The sequence below is a fragment of the Dryobates pubescens genome, chromosome Z, assembly GCF_014839835.1.
Source record: "Dryobates pubescens isolate bDryPub1 chromosome Z, bDryPub1.pri, whole genome shotgun sequence".
Lineage (NCBI taxonomy): Eukaryota > Metazoa > Chordata > Aves > Piciformes > Picidae > Dryobates > Dryobates pubescens.
The window spans coordinates 52,727,443-52,743,733 of record NC_071657.1 but is presented as its reverse complement, the minus strand read 5'-3'; the positions used below and the strand labels follow the sequence as shown (position 1 = coordinate 52,743,733).

Below are 16,291 nucleotides of genomic sequence, written 5' to 3'. Positions count from 1 at the left end.
GTGACTCCACCACCTCCCTGGGCAGCCTATTCCAATGACAAACGACTCGCTCGGTGAAGAACTTTCTCCTCACCTCGAATCTAAACCACCCTTGGTGCAGCTTGAGACTGTGTCCCCTTGTTCTGGTGCTGGTTGCCTGGGAGAAGAGACCAACCCCTTCCTGGCTACAACCACCTTTCAGGTAGTTGTAGAGGGCAATGAGGTCACCCCTGATCCTTCTCTTCTCCAGGCTAAACAATCCCAGCTCCCTCAGCCTCTCCTCAGAGGGCTTGTGCTCAAGGCCTCTCACCAGCCTTGTTGCCCTTCTCTGGACACGTTCAAGCGTCTCTATGTCCTTCCTAAACTGAGGGGCCCAGAAGTGGACACAGAGCTCAAGGTGCGCCCTAACCAATGCAGAGTACAGGGGCCCAATGACTTCCCTGCTCCTGTAGAAGCAAACTGCCACTTAAAGTTTCTTCCAGTAGTTGCAATGTAATGGTTTAGAACTGGCTACTAGATTATTGAGGGACATTTTCCTCAAACTTTTTAAGCAAAATTCCCTGTTGTAATCCTGTCTATTCTACAAGAAAATATGTATCAACTGAAACAAGCCTTCAGCAATCTTTTTTTATATATAAATGTATTAGCAAAGATGATAAAGTATTTTCCTAGTGCCAGTTTTTCTCTTCCCTGCTTTTTCTGCAATTTGTCAATGCAGTTTTTAGAATGAGAAATCAGGACTAGATCTGCACTGCGTTATTAGCTTTTCCAGTCCTATATATGTAGGTTTAACTTGCCTTTCTATGCCTCTTCATTCTACCCTTATTTTTCCAATCAAAACTACTGCCTCATCTTAGCACAAGCAACTTTCTCACCAAAAGAAAATAGTATTTCAAAATCGTATCATTTAAAGATACTTCTAGCCTAAAATACTATTCTGGATGGCCTTGCATTTGTTGCTGCTAATATATGCATTTTTTTCACCAGAACAGAAGATTAAATGACATATTTCTCTCTTCAATCCAGACATCACCTGTCAATGTTCTCAAGAGTTGTTTTATACACTGTTTTGAACTATATGCAAAATTCTGGGAGGAGAAAAATTGCCCAGGTGGAAGTTTCTTGGAAATGCTGACATATAATTAAACCTCACTAACATACTAAATTTAGTAGCATTTTTATTTGTTGGTTTTTCTTTGTTCTTCACATTTGCATGTGCAAAAAAAAAAAAAATCAACATGGGTGGAATCTCTCATTTGAAAAGGAAAACAGGGATGGCTCAAAAAATAATTTAAAAAATAGATTCTGAAACACAAACTGTAACAAACTTAACAAGCTTAATGGTTAAGTTTCATAGCCACAGTTAATTGAAGAATTTATACCCCAACAGAATAAATTTTAAACTTCTATTATATTATCTTCCTGCACAGCAGTCTGACTGGGGAAAGGCTCTCAAATGTCTTTTTGGCAAGCAACTCAGAAATGTGGTTTACATTGTAATGCTCTGTTATTCGCTATTACTTTCCATAGCCAGACCATGTCCAAAGTGCTATTTACAGTCATGCTCCAGAATTTCTTGCTGAAAGTAATGATCATTTGCTACATATTCACACTGAACTCATAATTTCAAGTATAAACTGTCTTTTATCAAAATACTCTTCTCAATTATACATGAACTTTCACTTAACAACTGATACTGTAATACTGTGATTTTTCTCATAATATGTATGTTATAGTCTTGTATAATTCAGCGAAAGCCACAGCAGCAATTTATACAGAACTGTATGTTTAAACTCATTTTACAGCAACTTCAAGATGGAATATAAATTTATTTTTCACATTGCTACTTTTAGAAGAAGGAATCAGTCAAATTAATTTGTTTGCAACATTAAAAATTCATTAAGAATTGTGCATATTCCCAAAATATAAAATAAAAAAAGGTATTTTGCTAACTATTTTGACTAAATAAAGCTTTCAGCTGACACTATTTGAGACAGAGAAATACCTATGGGGAGAAGTGGTTTCCTCTTTTAGGATGAAAATTAATTTCTTCTTTCCTTAGAGTGGAAGTGAATGGACATCTTTCTATGCATCCTCAGATTTTTTAATTTGCTAAAGCAGTTGTCAGAAGTTCATTGCTTCAACAGATATTGCTACTCAAGCATTTATCTCCATTTCAGCCACTGAAACTTACAACACAGGAGTGAAACTACTGTAAACCACCACAGCAGTTGTTATGCTGTATAAACATAAACTAAAACAAAACCAAACAAATCTAAAATGTCTATATTTGTTCTTTCATCTTTCCTTTTCCCTAAGAACTGCAATCTAGGAAACACAGACACTTAGGTATTCTCTGACTGTTCCAACACGGGAATATTAATGCCCACATTCCTTTATTTGACAGTGGTCATTAGTGATGCTGCATGGAATTGCACACAGTGAAACAGCTACCCCAGACTGAAGATTCTCCAGCAACTCTTTCTGTTTCAACAGTAAGCTTCTATTTTGTCTGTAGTTCCAGTGACTAAGTCACTAAGTTTGGAACAATCACACAATGTTTTCACTTCCCCTGATTCTCCATCTCAACTATCACATATATTCCAAAGGCTTCACTTCACTGCAGAGCAAAATTAATACATATAGAATAGTTCAGTACGACTAGCTGTCTACTCTTCTCTAAAAATAAAACTTTTGAGAATTGACAGGTGACTTAAGTGATGTATTTTTTGAGTATCATATTTAATATGTGCAATACAAAATTACTCTCACAATACTATATACCAATTTTCATAAATTCAGCTGGAGCATAGAGTTGAAGTGCAAACAGCATATAAAAATTCCTGGGGAACAAAAAGACAGCTTTTTGGTTTTGGTGGGGGGTTTTGTGTTTGGTTTTTCTTCAGGGTTTGGGTTTTTCTTTTGGTGGGGGGTGGTGTTTTTGTCTTGGTTTGTTTTTTTTTCAGTAAAGGCGATCCATGCTTAAGCTCTCTGGTATACATTGCCATTATTAAAAGAAACAGTAATATAAACAAAGAGCTGTATGTTATAGAAAATGATGTTATCAGCACTAAGATGTAAGACAGATGATACTGAAAAAAAATACCAGTAAAAAATAGAAAGATTTTATTTCTGAATTTACGGTTCTAGCTCCTGCTATAATTGAAAACAGTAACTGAAATTATCTCTTTAAAGATGTTGGTTTAAATGCAAATCTAGTATAACAGAAATGTAGGCCTAATTTCAAAGGCCAGTGTTGTAGTTAAGTGCTAGAAATAGCAGTTTCAATGTGGAGACAGTCTGAGTGTGTTTCATGTTGTTGAAGAATAAAATAAATTGTTAAATGGAAAATAATGGTATCAGTGGAGAAGAAGCAGGTGTTCTTTAAAATCAAATGAAGGAACCAAATGGAACAAGACAAAATTTTAAAAAAATATTTAAAAAAGAAAAGAATGTTTTATTTCACCAATACTAAATTAAACACCTTTACATACTCTTTAAAAAATAATTTGTCTCAATCACACTTGTCAAAAATAACCACTGTCCTGTCAGCACTAAGTTTTTAGCCTTCCCTGATGCTGATCTAGAGAAGATAATGAAGACTCATATAGTAGACTGTATGATGTATGCATCAGGAGCCAGAGAAAGAACTAAGAACTATTCATATTTCAAACAATTGGACATGGAAGCAGAGTACAAGAAATGTATTGTTTACAGTTAGTATTTCTGTCTGCCTTTTTACAGTCAGCTGCATCCACTTCTCCTGAATGAAGAAAGAACTGTGGCTTCTCTTATAAAACACCAAAAGAATTAAAAGTAGCAGCAAAAGAATAACATTAGAGAAGAAACTATGTAACCAAGGATAAAGGAAAAGCATTATAGACAGCATGACTGGAATGCAGTGGAGATTTGGAAGCACTAGTGACCAGGACCACCTCCTGGGAGGAGAAAAAACAGGATACATGCTCTAAGAATTGATTTAATTACCAAAAAGCAGGATGCAGAATATCTATTTAATTCTACTAACACACATTGAAGTCTTGAATTCAAAAACTAGGATAGTAGGAAAAACTACAATTAACTATTTAAAAAAAAAAAAATAATACTTTATATATTTCTTTGAGGTTGGTGATTAAGTTGACACTTCATCACTACAGAAGTCAGAAAGAGATAATATAACATATCCTATAGTTTCAAAATAAATGTTATGTAACAGTCTCTGAAATGTATACTTGTTATCAATGAATCTATAGAAAGCTTCCAGTTACCATTTTGTCAACCCATTTATAAATCATGAACAAATCAGTACTTTTCTTATGAACAAGCAATGTGATACTACTAATTTCTCAGTAGATGTCAAGAAGTCCTGCCTAAACACAGTTATTATTAACATTATTGAGAACAATGCAGTCTGATAAACACTGTGAACTAGCAGACTGTCCTTTGACAAACAAGAAAGCTAAACAAACACTTCCTTCTTCAGTGAATTCTCTAACATCTTCTCATAGCATGCTTTGAGGGTCGTACTGGAACAGAAATTAAGTACTAAGGACTAATGCTGGGAACCTCTTCAAAAGCATAGAATGAGCTTATTACTCAGATCCCACTCATACTGATTTCACAGTAAGAATGGAAGGGTACAACTTCCTTATCTATCTGTAATTAACCTGGAAAGAATACAATGTCTGGATATATCTTCTCTTCTGCACAAGACTGCAGTGCTAGCAACATGAAAAGGATGGGGGAAAAATTAAGGTATAGTTTTTCCATGGTAACAGAAAAAAAGACAAAATTGTGTCCCTTTTGTCTTGCCTCCTGTGTCCATTCCCCACTAAGAGGAAGCAATGTAGTCCTGACAACTGTTAATGAATCATAGAATCATAGAATGGTAGGATTCAAAGGAACCTCTGGAGATCATTGAGTCCAACGCCCTGTTAAAGAAGGATCACTTAGGGCAGGCCACACAGGAACATATCCAGCTAATTTTTGAAAGTCTCTAGAGAAGGAAACTCAACAACCTCTTGGGGCAGCCTATTCTGGTGCTTTGTCACCCCCACAGTAAAAAAGATTTTCCTGAAGTTGAGGTGGAACTTCCAGTGTCCCAGTCTGTGACCAATGCTCCTCATGCTATCACAGAACACCAGTGAAGAGACTGGTCCCTCCTTCTTGAACCCATCTTTCAAATATTTGTAAGCATTAATAAGCAATAGGAAAAAACACAAAAATAAGCATATATATCAATGCAAAAAACAGTATAACACTGTGATGTACATTGGAATAAAAGAAGATTCATCTTTACTTCTTCTAGGTAATATACTAGAATGCATGCAATAGGCTCACAGTAGAGGTGAAGTGATAAATTCACTATTTCCCATGAATCTAACTTGGATAAACTAAGTGTAAAAGACTGTGTTTGCCTCAACATTGCTGGAATGTGAAAGCATCAGCTGACATCACTACCACAGCAACAGAAAGTCAATGCAGACATTACATCTGAATGTGGCACTGATTCAAAGAAATTCATGCTAACCCCTATGTGTGTACTCAAACTCAGGGCCTGGAAGACAGAGGGACTTGGAGACCCCTGAAGACCACCTAAGACTCCTTGAGACCCCCGAGTGATGGTATTGGGCATAATCACCACTGCTGGGTGAGCAAAACAGCTCTTGGAATATGCTAAGTAATTCTCAGAAGAAAAATTAATATATAATAAGACAACCCAATAAAAGAAGAGAAATGACCAATTCAGATCAAACATTCCCCCAGTGACCTACAAGACAAGTTGGTCTGCCAGGATGCTGCAGATGTTTGGTAGCTACGGCAACTAATTATTTCTTCCCTTCCTCTCTTTCCTTGCTTTCCCTCCTTTCCTATACTTCTAACTTCCCTTTTTGAAAAAAAGATTCAAGAGCCTTTGTCAACCAGCTACTAAGTTCCACCTTGGTACATTTTGGGTATCCCTGAAAGAACATACTCTACCACAACAGCAGGCTGAGACACTAAGTTATTTGAAAAGATTCTCCAGACCACAGCTTTAAGTATGACTAGGCTGACCTAAGTTATACTGTCTGACAGGAGCAGGGAGGTCATTCTGCCCCTGTACACTGCACTGGTTAGGCTGCACCTCGAATACTGTGTCCAGTTCTGGGCCCCTCAGTTTAGGAAGGATGTTGACTTGCTGGAGCGAGTCCAGAGAAGGGCAACAAAGTTGGTGAGGGGTTTGGAACACAAGGCCTATGAGGAAAGACTGAGGGAGCTGGGGTTGCTTAGCCTGGAGAGAAGGAGGCTAAGGGGTGACCTTATCACTCTCTACAACTACCTGAAGGGAGGATGTAGACAGACGGATGATGGTCTTTTCTCCCAGGCAGCCAGTACCAGAACAAGAGGACACAGTCTCAGGCTACGCCAGGGGAGGTTTAGGTTGGGTGTGAGGAAGAAGTTCTATACAGAGAGAGTGATTGCCCATTGGAATGGGCTGCCTGGGGAGGTGGTGGAGTCGCCGTCATTGGTGGTTTTCAGGAGGAGGATGGGGTGCTTGGTGCCATGGGTTAGTTGTTTAGGTGGGTTGGATTGGTTGATGAGTTGGACGTGATGATCTTGAAGGTCTCTTCCAACCTGGTCTATTCTATTCTATTCTATTCTATTCTATTCTATTCTATTCTATTCTATTCTATTCTACTGCTTTCAAAAGATCAGGTTAAGAATCATTCTTTTCTACATTCATGTGAACATTGTTAAATATAATTCAAGGCCTTTTCAGTGGAGAAGGTCCAGGAGGGCTAAGAAGAAGCTGAAGAAGTGCCCTGGATGACAACAGAGTCTGGGACATTTAGAAAGAGCTACACAATTCGAAACAGTATCTGCCAGAATTGAGGGCAGACTAACTTCCAGCACAGCAGGAGCTTTCATTCAAGTTCTCAGAAGAGGTAACCATGGAAAAAGGGGACACCTCTTTCTGTCTGTCTGCAGACAGAAAACTCACTGATTCTGTACAAAATCTCACCAAGACTAGCAAATAACTATGTTTGTGCAAATTCAGCATGTCTTCCAGGCAAGCAAAGTATTATCTGAGTAAAATGTTACTTATTCTCAAAGAGATCGTCTTTTAAATTGATAAAACCAAAACCCACTAATTTACAAGTCACAGCTTTAATGAAATATTATATGGAGCCATATAAACACACATATGACAAATAATTTAATTCATAACATATATTGAATACCATTTGTATATACACCTACAAACATTTATGAAATTTACAAGTCTGGGCATACTGATCACCTGCCAATCCTGGTCTCTTTCTTTACTCTCATAGTTTAAGAGACAAGGAAGTATACACAAGCCTTTCTTGGTTTGTTTTTGGGTATATAAAACCTTTTAGTTGAAATTTAAAATGAGTCAGTCCAAGTGAAAAAAATTTTGCCTTAGATTTTTCTCTTTCCTTTCAAATTGAATTCTTTCTATAACTCCTCGGAAAGAAAAAGAATGCAGGCAAGGATGCATGAAGCTGAAAAATCAGCTGTGAAGTTGGCCTTGTAAAAAAAATATTACATTAATTTATACAAATTGTGGGCATTCATACAGCATCTCAGTCACATGTCTTATTAGTAGTAAGCAGAAAATAATATGAAAACAAAAGCCTTTTTCTATAAAACAGATTAAAGCCTTACTATTTAAGGTGATACTATTCTCATGTGGTACTACCTCCCACAAGACAAAAAAATCTTAAAAACAAAACAAAACAAAACAAAAACCACCAAAAAACCTACCTGGAAAATACTAAGAAAAGCAGAGCTTTCGAAACTGTAAACAAGTGGACATTATTTTAAAATTATCAAGTGAGAAACTGCACTTCTGTCCACAGAAACTTATATTTTCCAGCTCAACTCTCTTCTTAAGAAAACACAGAAATGTTAAAGCCAGAGTTACCTAATGTAGCATTTCTTAGAATAATTGCATGCATATTCTGGAATATTTTCGCAGAAACTCTAACCTAACATCTTGTCTAGTACATAGCATGAGTAAGCCTGTCTTAAAGTATTTTAATTTATTTTAAAGAAAAAAGTTAATAAAATTATTGTTCCATTATAATTTAATTTTAAAATTCTAGCAGTATTTCTCAATTTTTTCTTAGTTGAAACCTTCTCATCTTTTAACTTTTTTAAATCTTCCTAATTTTTTTTATTTGTAAATATTTTTAAATTGCCATTGGTTAACAACTATTATTAAATAATAGCCATAGAAGACACTCAAACAATGTAAATTCCTCCAAGAAGATACCCTAATGTAGCTTTTTTTTGGCTACCCTCTGTTCTTCTAAGTTTGCCAGGTAATACCTACTAATTACAAAGACAAATATAAGATATCATAAATGATTGATTTATGTGAGTTCCTCCAGTAGAAAACTCAGCTCATTTGTGCAAGATGATCCACGATGTTTAGGGCTGGACGTTTCCAACTTATGTTAACAGCACTCCTCACATATTGCCCAGTAACATAACCACATGAAATTATTAATAACTACATAACATGACAGTATGATATACACCAGTGTGTAAAAGAAATAGAAAAATAAATAGGCAATCTTGAAGAGACTTTTGCTTTGCTCTGCAGTCAGTATAGTACACTAGTCCTGTGAAGAGCATGATTATTAAGGACCTTTCATTGAAAATGTGACTTACACAGATTCACAGGTTCACAGTTTACAGCAGGTTAGAAGGTCATTCTCGTCCTACCCCCCTACAGTGAATAGGGATGCCTCCAACTGTATCAGGTTGCCCTGCACCACATCAACTCTGATCTTGAGCGTCTTCAGGGACAGGGCCTCAACCACACCCCTGGGCAACCTGTTCAAGTATTTTACCACTGTAACGGTAACGAACTTCCTCATAATGTGTAGTCTAAATCTACTCTGCTGCAGTATGCATCTACTGCCCCTCACACAACATTTTTGACTCTTAGTTTCTTATAAGGCTGCATCTTACTGTCCAAGGTAGTTTCACTGAGAGTAACTTAGGCAAAAAGATAACCTTCTTACATATTGGAACCTTTAATCTGCATATAATATGCCACAGATTCTAGCAACACCACAAAGTTCTTCCAGCCCAGCAAAACCTCACTTCTCTTTTGTTTCATGTTATTTAGAACAAAAAGCATTGATAAGTGGAATACAGCAGCCTTGCAAAATAGAACCTGAAAAATCCCTTAAGAAACTGCAACAAGACACCAGCCAATGAGAAGTAAACTCCATGCTAACCTTCAAAAAAACTATCCTATTTCCCCACAGGGAAGAATAATAAAAAAGAAACCCTTCTGTTTAATATAACATAATTACAGAACTTTGCCTTTCTCTCATGAGAACTGCACTAACAAAGTAGGTTGTGGGGTTTGACTATCTTTTTCCAATTGGGGTTGCCAAAACTAAAAAACCCTTCACTACTCATGCACAGGATGATGAACGTTCCATTTTCTGAGCAGAAAAGTACATTGGATTCTAAAAATCTATATTTGTTAAGCACAGAATTTACTTTTTAAAGTAAGTGATATATAACTATAGAAACACTAAACATATGGACCCCCTTCCCAATTAATTACTTGCTAGCTAAAGTGTTAAAATATCCTTGGCTTCACCTTAGACACAATCATCCCAGGTGGTCATTATATACCTGGAAAAGGGCCAAATAATCTCAGCTGTCAGTACTGTAACAAACATGCATATTTTGGTTTGGTTTTGTTTGGGTTTTTTTGTTTCCCATGAACTTCACTTATACAGAGCTGCAGTTAAAAATAAGTCTTATTACACCTGGCAATAGAAAATAATTACAATTTATTATACCTGGAATACAGGTGATAAATGTAGAGAGAAGGAACTCTTCAGTATGGGCTTACTCAGAACTAATTTATCCAAACTTACTGACAGCTTTTATTTTGGTGTGCTCCTACTTAATTCAGCTTTTCCTGTTCACACAAATGTGTGAAAAACCACAGAAGTCTTCCAAAGGCAGAAACAGAACAAAGTTACTGATGGTGATGTATCTGTAGAGCATGAGGAAGATTACCTAGGAAAACATCCCTCAAGTAAGTGAATGTTAACAGACAGCACGTAGCAAATGTAACAATCAGCTTGCGTAAACCTGCAGGTCAAGAGGTAGAAAATAAATGGCTTTTCTCATTTGCACATCACTTCTGCAAGAAGCCACAGGACAGCTGGGAGAAAGAACACATGTAACCAAGGCACACCTAATGATTTCCTAATTAAAAAAAAAAAAAAAGAAAAAAAAAAAAGGCAGATATTATCTTCCCATTAATGTGTACACTAATTGACCAAAATCCAATCATTTCCCCTCTGTACAAGTAAACATAGGTGTCACTGAATTGTCACACGTTTTGGCCAGCACGGTTGTCTTCATTTGTTTGAATACTTTACTTTTTCAACAGCTGTTGGAGGTAACACATTAGAACAGGAGGTATAAAGAGGCAGGAATTTTAATTGGACTAGGCATTAATTGGACTAGGCATTAGCTGGGGAGTGGTGCTTTTTTTTTGCCCCCTTTTTTTTTAAATCTGAAGTTAAGCAATAAACATTCAAAGAATGACAGACGTCTTATTTGACTAATGTTTTGCAAGCAAGGCCAGCCTTTGTTTTGACAACATAACTTTGTCACAATGGTCTCCACCACCTGAGAAAAATGGGATTAAGAAGCAAATAGAAAGAAAGTTGCATAAATAATCTTTTTCAAATACTAGCTGTGATCTAAAAAGCACATCACAATGTTTTAAGAATTACTAAAAATGAAATTCATTCCAAGACACTTTAGTAACCACCATCTGAAAACAAAACTGTTCCACAGACAAGACCTAAGCACAGATTAATAATAATCTTACTTTCAGCATCAGTATAGAGCAGCAAGCACAGGAGCACCACCACTGGCCTGAATATGTGCATCATCCGACAGCTTGGCACCAGCATGCTTTGGCAGCCTTGTTCTCACTGGCTTAGAAGCCACTGCGAGTCTGTCCAGTCTGAAATTCCAGATGAAGTATTTTCAGAGCCTGTGGAACAGATAAGAAAAAGAGAACAATACAGTTAGCAAGAATATGCAGAGATCCTCTGTATTTTTGTAAGTATCTGCAATTTCAGGCAAAACAATTTTAAAAGACAAAAATGGAAGGAGGATTGATTTCAGGCTACTGGCATACACCAGAAGATTCAAGGTACAGTATATGTTATTGCTGTTCCAACATATTTCTTAGTGCACTTGCCATAACCAAGCATCTGTCACACCCTGGGTCTTTTCTTGTATTCAACAACACCTTCTGAATCACAAGAACTGTCATTGTTAATGAAGTATAATGCATTACTAGAATACTTATGTTGCACGAAGGCAATCAAAGTAGATTCACTCCCCAGAATAAAAAGTCTGCTTGCATGCAGCATACTGGGAGCTGATGCCCTGGTATCTGTTAAGAATAACAAAGCAACATTTGCTTCATGAGGTGTTCTTAAAACTAGACATTCAAATGCTGGAACATTGCATAGTTCAACAACTCAACAACAAACTCTTGTGATTTCCTGTACATATCTGATCTATGTCTAATAGAAAAACAGAAATCCAGCATTAAAAAAAGGGCTAAGATTCCACTTCAATTCATCTTACTTATCATGATGCCTAATTGGGAGCATTACAGCTAAAGTACCTGAGTATAAAAAAACAGTGCCTTATTTCTGTCCAAATTTACCATACCTGAGAAGTGACATAAATTACAGAATCTTAAAACATTTTTTTTCCTCTCAACAGAAATACTACAGGTATTTCTGTATAGCCTGATGTTGTCCCTAAATTAACACTGAAATATAAACTTACTTTTCAAAAGTTCTGCAACACATAAACTTTGGCAAGTTCAACACTATCTTTTTCATTACTAGGCAAGTGGTTTCCATGAAGTGAAAGACAAAAGCTAAGAGAGCAGAGAAAAAAAATATATCTATCTATCTACCTATCTACCTATCTACCAATATATATATATATACATATAAATATATATATACACACATATATGTATGTATGTATGTATGTATATATTAATTACCATTCCAGTAGATAGATCTTACAGTTTATGGCTGATATAAAGGGCCATTTTACAGTACAGTGAGTGCAATGCTCAAAGAATCTACTCAAGGAAGAAAAGACACGAGCAGCTGCTAGAAATCTATGGTTGTTACCAGTTTCTTTTGAATCTGGTACTACCATAAAAAAATACAAACCTATGAAATCTTCAAAGGATAAGTGCTGAAGGCACCAGTTCCCCTCTCTCATTGCTATCTTCTTCATTCCAGCATTTCCAATGATAGTGAAGTCCATGAGACATCAGTCATGTCAGACTCAATTTGCATGTGCATCTGTCAACCACTACATAATGATTCCAATATTATCACAAATATGGGGATGGATGAAATGTACTTTAAACAAAATCATAAGAGTTAGTTTTGATTTTGATTCCTTTAGACTGAAGAAGTTACAAGGGAACCCTGAACTATATCCAAAGGAGCTTCACACGTGCATGAAACTTTTTCTTTTTACTGACTGCAAACACACTAGCTGACATGTGAAGCAGAGCAACAGAAATGTGATAGGTACAAGATTTGAGTCTGAACTATAAACTCCTCCCCTTAATGGCAGCACAGGAGTGGAGAGGAAGTAACAATGAATAAGGGGACCAGAGGGGATTAAAAAAAGGTGACTATGAAGGTACTTGGTTTACATAACTGTTTTGTAAAACGGCAATGGAGCTCAATTTCCTACATCCCAAATACCAACAAAACACTAAATGTGGTATTCTAACAGAAAAAAATAATATTATCTGCTCAATGAATAAAGGGGAATTTTAAAAATCTTATGATACTGATACATGAATATGTATTTATTATCATTTATATTGTTTGCAAATTAAGGAATGCTTCACAAAACCTGGCAAAGAAAAAGGAAGTATGTGTGTTTGTTTGTTTAAATTAAATCTAACATTCTTTCACTCTAAATGTACATTCAGGATGATAGGAATACTGCATTCACTCTCACTGTTCTGCAGGTGGTAGTCATTAAAATTCAAATCATAAAACCATTAGCCCTCATTACTTTCTTTGTTGCTTGCTACTGTCCTGGCTTTAGCTAACCTGGTTTCCAGGAGAACCTTTGCCTGTCATTTTTTTTCTCTTTACCTGCTTATGGCTCCATAGCTAAATTTTATTAGTTAGTATTTTAGGTAGAGTAAATAGAAGCACTTGAATTAAGAGGGCAGGTGGCTTCTTTTTCTTTCATGTGAGTTGAAGATATAGTATTAGTGGAGACATGCAGATGATGGACTAAGACTAAACAAGCAAGCCAAGAGACAATCAGGTGATATAAAGGCTCTCCACACAAGTATGGCTCCACTTTACCTTAAAAAAGGCAAAGATTCAAGCAGAGATGCTGCTGCTGACAAGTGGAGCAACCTTGAGATGGATAATCATCTGGTATGTAGGTCAGTACTTGACTTATTTGTGAAAACTAACATAGAGACTTAATAGAAATTAAATGCAATTATCAAACAAGTATTAACTCCCAAATCAACCACCATCATAATTCCAAAGTAAAATGTTTATCTAATGCATTATTAATTCTCACAGGAAGTAGTTTCTTCCCCTTACTCTTGACAATGGTTTGCTACATCCAGAGTGAGGTGGCAGATAGTGGAAACACGAAGAGCAGTTGCAACACCAGCTTATCCCAGCCTTGGCCCCAGAGGGCTAACATTTGTCTCACAGAATTAATCCAGAGTTAGGTACTCTCCATTCACACTGCACCAATGCAGAAAGATGGGCTGCTCCTTGATAGAAAACTGAACGCAATAGCTAGAGATCAGCAGTTATTAAAAACAAAACAAAATAAAGAAATAACAATGCTTTTTGAGATGCTTTAATAAAAGCTGGTTTTCTTTTAAGTAGTGTGTAGCTGTTGTATTAAATAATAAAATACAACTCTTACAGTACATTTAGAAAAGCTACCACAGGTGCTATTTTTGGTCTCCTTATCTAGACAAGACAATTGTTAATACAAAACTGAGAACCTAAGAGGGGAAGTAGGTAATATATCTATCATTAGCACACAAGTAACTAAGAGGATAGGTTTTCCCTGATTGGTGGTTATCTATTAATAACAACCATAAAAGCAGAGATGTTCAGGACTCCCAGAGTGTTCAGAGAAGAGACACACAAGAATTCTCTTTAATTGGGGCATATCAGATGACAGCACTTGGGCACGGGTAAATGTACTAACTATCCTCAAAAGAATCAGCTGAGGGAATGAAACACCTGAACAGTGTATTACTTCCCTGCAGTCTGTTTACTTTTGCACCAAAATTAAACTTTTAGATGTTAATGCACTACTCAGAAGACAGTCCCTGCTCCAAGAAACCAAAAGTTCTAGAAGACACCTACCTGCAGAAAAACCTTAGAACAAAAAAGTGAATGCTAATTTTATTTATCTCTTTGCTTTTCCATGCTTGCATCCGCATGTAAATGCTTGATAACTCAACACAGACATTTTGAACAGCAGGGAAGAGCTCTCAGAAGAGTCCTGAACACAGACAGAAAAGAACTCATAGCCAAGTGGGGAGTCACATGGAAAAAAATAAAATACAATCAGTAAGTATGGAATACAAGAATGTGTAGATGTAAGAACTCTTTTGTTTTGTTACACAAACAGGATTTCTAATACAACTTTTCTAAATTTTGAAAATTTGAGACATAGTTCACAACTATCCCTGGTCTGCCACGAGGACTTCCAGGAAAACAACCAGAGGCACTTTACCTTTTTAAAAGAACAACACACACCAATGTTTCTCTAAGAACAAGTGGCAGGCAATGACTGAAACAGAAGACTATGTTGACGTTCTGTTTCTGCAATTTATTCACACATCCTAAATTGAAGATATCCAGGACATCTGCAATCCTAAATTATACCCATTCCCTAGCTACAGATTTCTACCATACATATGCAAGTGAAAAAAATACGAAAACAAAGAAAAAAAAAAGATACTTGAAATGTTATAGAACCAAGAAAAGGATGAAGTGACAATATTCCACATCTTTGCTCATCAACCAAGATTCCTTCTTTTAAGAAAAAAACAAACAGGATTCATTTAGAAATACAGCTGCAAAATCCTGACTAAAAGCTGAAACATTCGTAGAAGAAATAGGGAGAAAATGCATTAAAGGAATGCTCATAAGGTGTTTAAATAAAATGAATTCAGAAATATTTCTTGGTAAAACAATGTCTTTCAAAGGAAATTCTTCCAAGGAATGACTGTCAGAACTTCTAGATTGGGTTAGCTCTTTTATTGGATAATATGATAAAAGTTTACATAGTTCACTTGCTGGAGAAGTTTCATGTTTCATTCTACTTTCATTATTAAAAAGCTGAAATGAAAACAAATGATTAAGGAAATTTAAAAGACAGATGTGTTGAGTGTTCCAAAGCTTAGTCTCATCAATTCCTGGCTAACAATATACCTTAATGCTTTTCTGTCAGTCCCAAATTTCTCTGTTACAGTTATTCCACCCTGGAACAGCAGGTTTTTGAACCCAAAAGGAACTCTGAAGTGCAATCTTGCTCACATTAAACAATAGAATAGAACCATAGAATGTTTTGAGCTAGAACAGATCTTTAAAGGTCATCTAGTCCAACCCACCTACAGTGAGCGGGAAAATCCAACTAGATCAGGTAGCTCAGAGCCCCATCCAACCTCACCTTGAATGTTTCCAGTGATGGGACATCTACCAAAGGATCACAGGATGTTAGGGGCTGGAAGGGATCTCTGGAGATCATCAAGTCCAAACCCCTTGCCAGAGCAGGACCATAGAATCTAGCACAGGTCACACAGAAGTCTTGAAAGTCTCCAGAGAAGACTCCACAAACTCTCTGGACAGCCTGTTCCAGTGCTCTGTGACTCTTACAGTAAAGATTTGTTCCTCATGTAGAACTTCCTGTACTGTAGTTTACATCCATTGCCTCTTGTTCTGTCACAGGGCACAAGTGAGAAGAGACTGTCCCTTCCTTCTTGACACCCAGCCTTCATATATTAAAAAAACATTTACTGAATCCCCTCCCAGTCTTCTCCTCTCCAGAATAAAAAGCCCCAGGGCTCTCAGCCTTTCCTCACAAGCCCTCTGTTGGACTCTCTTGAGTAGATACTCATCTCTCTTGAACTGGGCAGCCCAGTTGAAGTTTCCAGGTGAGGTTTTTACTAGGGCAGAGTAGAGGGGGAGGAGAACCT

The 16,291-nt window shown here is 36.7% G+C and overlaps 1 protein-coding gene across 1 annotated transcript in view; it reads right to left on the bottom strand.

The window, feature by feature from the left end:
- Positions 1–16,291, bottom strand: part of PTPRD (protein tyrosine phosphatase receptor type D) — a 455,736-nt gene that overhangs the window by 349,257 nt on the left and 90,188 nt on the right. Inside the window, exon 2 of the mRNA XM_054178769.1 lies at positions 10,865–11,032. Coding sequence (XP_054034744.1) covers positions 10,865–10,949 — 85 coding nt within the window. The 5' untranslated portion in view covers positions 10,950–11,032. The remainder of the gene's footprint in view (positions 1–10,864; positions 11,033–16,291) is intronic.